We start from the raw sequence: 2,406 nt of genomic DNA, 5'->3' as shown, positions 1-2,406 counted from the left end.
GGAGGCCCCGGCACAGGATGGAGTCAAACCACTCCGTGAGGCTGCGAGGCTGTGGATCTTTAAGACCCACACGGCTACATCTGCTGCTATTCGGGAGACGTGTTCGAACCGCTGACCTCTCGGTTAGCAGGCTGACATTTAGCCCCCTGCGCCACAGGGCTCATCCTCTGTAAGCACCCTTGGGAAGCCCGTGGGGGCAGTTCCACTCTGTCCCAAGGGGGCCCCATGGCTGTGGGTTGGGTCCGGGGCGTGGCTGCCCCAGTATTGGCTTCTCTCTGTCCTCAGGGCCCTCCCAGGAGGCAGGAAGGCCCAGCAGAGCCCCCTCCACGCTACCAGTGGCCAGGCAGGACCCCTGGGAACACTGGAGAATGCCGGAAGACCCGGACCAGGTACAGGGGTGGGTCCCCCTGCCCAGCGGAGGCCCTGGCAGGTGGCCCGCGTGTGTGACGCCCAGCTTCCAGCGGCCGGCCGTCCTAGGGCGTGTCAGCTGCCTGTCTGGCGTACACTGTCACCCACGCTGCCCCCCTTGAGCACCCCAGCAGGTGGCCAGCCTGGAGTCAGGGCTCCGTTGGGAAGTGGTGGCCCCTCCCCGAGGCTCCAGCGGAGGGCCCGGCGCTGGCGCTGGCGGTGACCCGTGGCCCTCCCATACCCGCCAGGGCTTCGGGCTGCAGATGCTGGAGCAGAGCCTGCGGGAGGAGGAGCTGCACGCGCAGCACCAGGCCGCCCTGCTGCGCCTGCGCGAGAAGGCGCTCCAGGAGAAGGTGCTGGCGGAGCTGTCCTGGCTGGAGCATCAGCGAGGGTGAGCGCATGCGCCGACGCCCGGGTCTGGCCCCGCCTCCTTCCAGGCTCACGGCTTCGTCCCGGGGCTCCAGTCACCACGCGAATCCAAGCCCTCCTCCTGGCCCCGCCTCCTGCCTAAGCCACACCCCTCCCGCATCTGGCCCCGCCTCCTGCCTAAGCCACACCCTCCCCGCATCTGGCCCCGCCTCCTGCCTAAGCCACACCCCTCCCGCATCTGGCCCCGCCCCGTGGCCCCGCCCTCAGACCCCAGCCACAAATCTCCCCTGGTACTCATCTCCCAGCCCTTAGACTCAGCGCTGCCTCTTGCCTGGGTCCCTCCGTCCCTCAGGGACCGCCCCCGGCCCGGAAACGCATTTGGTAATAGGTCTTTGCAGAAATTTAGCCGGGACACTGAGAGCTGTGAGAGCCCTCGCGGCTGTCTTCCCTTTCCCGCGACTGGACGGTCACCCTCTTCCGGTCACTATTTAGTGGGATATTCTTGAGTGTCCCTTTTCTGGTGGCCTGGTTCTCGTAGGTTCCACTGCACAACAACTTGTGCTTTAAGCTGTGCCCCCACCCTCGCCACTCTCCATAATCTGAGCACATTCCAAGGACCCCAGGGGGTGGACCCACAGACTGCATGAGAAACGGGGTGCCCAGGCTGTTTGCAATGGGTCTTCCCTCAAAATGTCTAGTGGTGTAGGGAGTGATGGGTTGGGCTGCTAACCCCAAGGTCAGCAGTTCAAAACCGTCCGCCCCTCTGCAGGAGAAAGACTTGGTCTTGGAAGCTCACAGGGGCAGTCCTGCCCCCCTGTCCTGTAGGGTCACCCTGAGTCAGGGAGTTTGGAAGTTTGGCTTTGTCACTGGTGCAGGGGGGCGTCCCACTGCCTCGAGGGTAGGGCAGCACTGAGACACAGAGCTGAGACTCAGGGGCCATCCCTAGGCCAGGACCCCCTCTGGCTCATCCCGTCTTCCACAGGGGTCCTTCCCTGGAGCCCCTGGTGATCATGTCAGAAGACAGCCCCCTGGAGAGGTGGTCGGTGTACTGGGAGATTTGCCCTAGGCCCCTGAGACTTCAGTCAGGGCTGTGGAGGTCCTGCCCAATAGAATTCTCTCCAGCAGCGTGCTGCGCCCTCCCCAGAGCACAGCCCACACACACACACACACAACCGTCCTGGGCTGGGAGCCCCAGAAGTGCTGGGAGGGTGTGCCTGGGCGTGTGCGCATAGGAGGAGGGGCCCAGCTCCACACACCCCTGCCAAGCCGCCTTCTCACACTCCCCTCCCAGGTGTCTGGGGGGCAGGAGGGATGAAACAACAGAGGTAGCCTTGGAGGAGAGGAAGCAGCTCATCCTGAGTGACCTTCAGCAGGAGCAGGTGACAGCCAGGGAGGGGGACACCCCCACCGCCCAGGGCGGCCAGGGAACTCCTCACCCTCAGTACCCGCAGGCTGGGGGATGTGGAGGGGGCCCAGAGGGGCTACCTGACCTGGCAGGCAGGGTCCTGGATGCAGGCCACACGCAGCCTGTTGGACCCAGGGCCTCTCAGAACCTCAGTCTCCTCATCTGAGAGGGGCTGGTCGACACAGCTGCCCAGGAACCCCCTCTGCAGGGCACTTGATGAAGGG

General features: G+C 65.0%; 1 protein-coding gene across 1 annotated transcript in view; it reads left to right on the top strand.

Moving 5' to 3' along the window:
• The window catches only part of CCDC187 (coiled-coil domain containing 187), a 39,221-nt gene that overhangs the window by 24,676 nt on the left and 12,139 nt on the right, over positions 1 to 2,406 (top strand). The window contains exons 13-15 of the mRNA XM_045289352.1: positions 286 to 389; positions 657 to 799; positions 2,069 to 2,218. Coding sequence (XP_045145287.1) covers positions 286 to 389; positions 657 to 799; positions 2,069 to 2,218 — 397 coding nt within the window. The remainder of the gene's footprint in view (positions 1 to 285; positions 390 to 656; positions 800 to 2,068; positions 2,219 to 2,406) is intronic.

Source organism: Echinops telfairi, unplaced genomic scaffold (genome assembly GCF_000313985.2).
Source record: "Echinops telfairi isolate 266 unplaced genomic scaffold, ASM31398v2 ScPeMD7_25;HRSCAF=90, whole genome shotgun sequence".
Classification (NCBI taxonomy): Eukaryota; Metazoa; Chordata; class Mammalia; order Afrosoricida; family Tenrecidae; genus Echinops; species Echinops telfairi.
The sequence above is the reverse complement of the archived record's forward strand: the minus strand, read 5'-3'. Positions and strand labels throughout refer to the sequence as shown.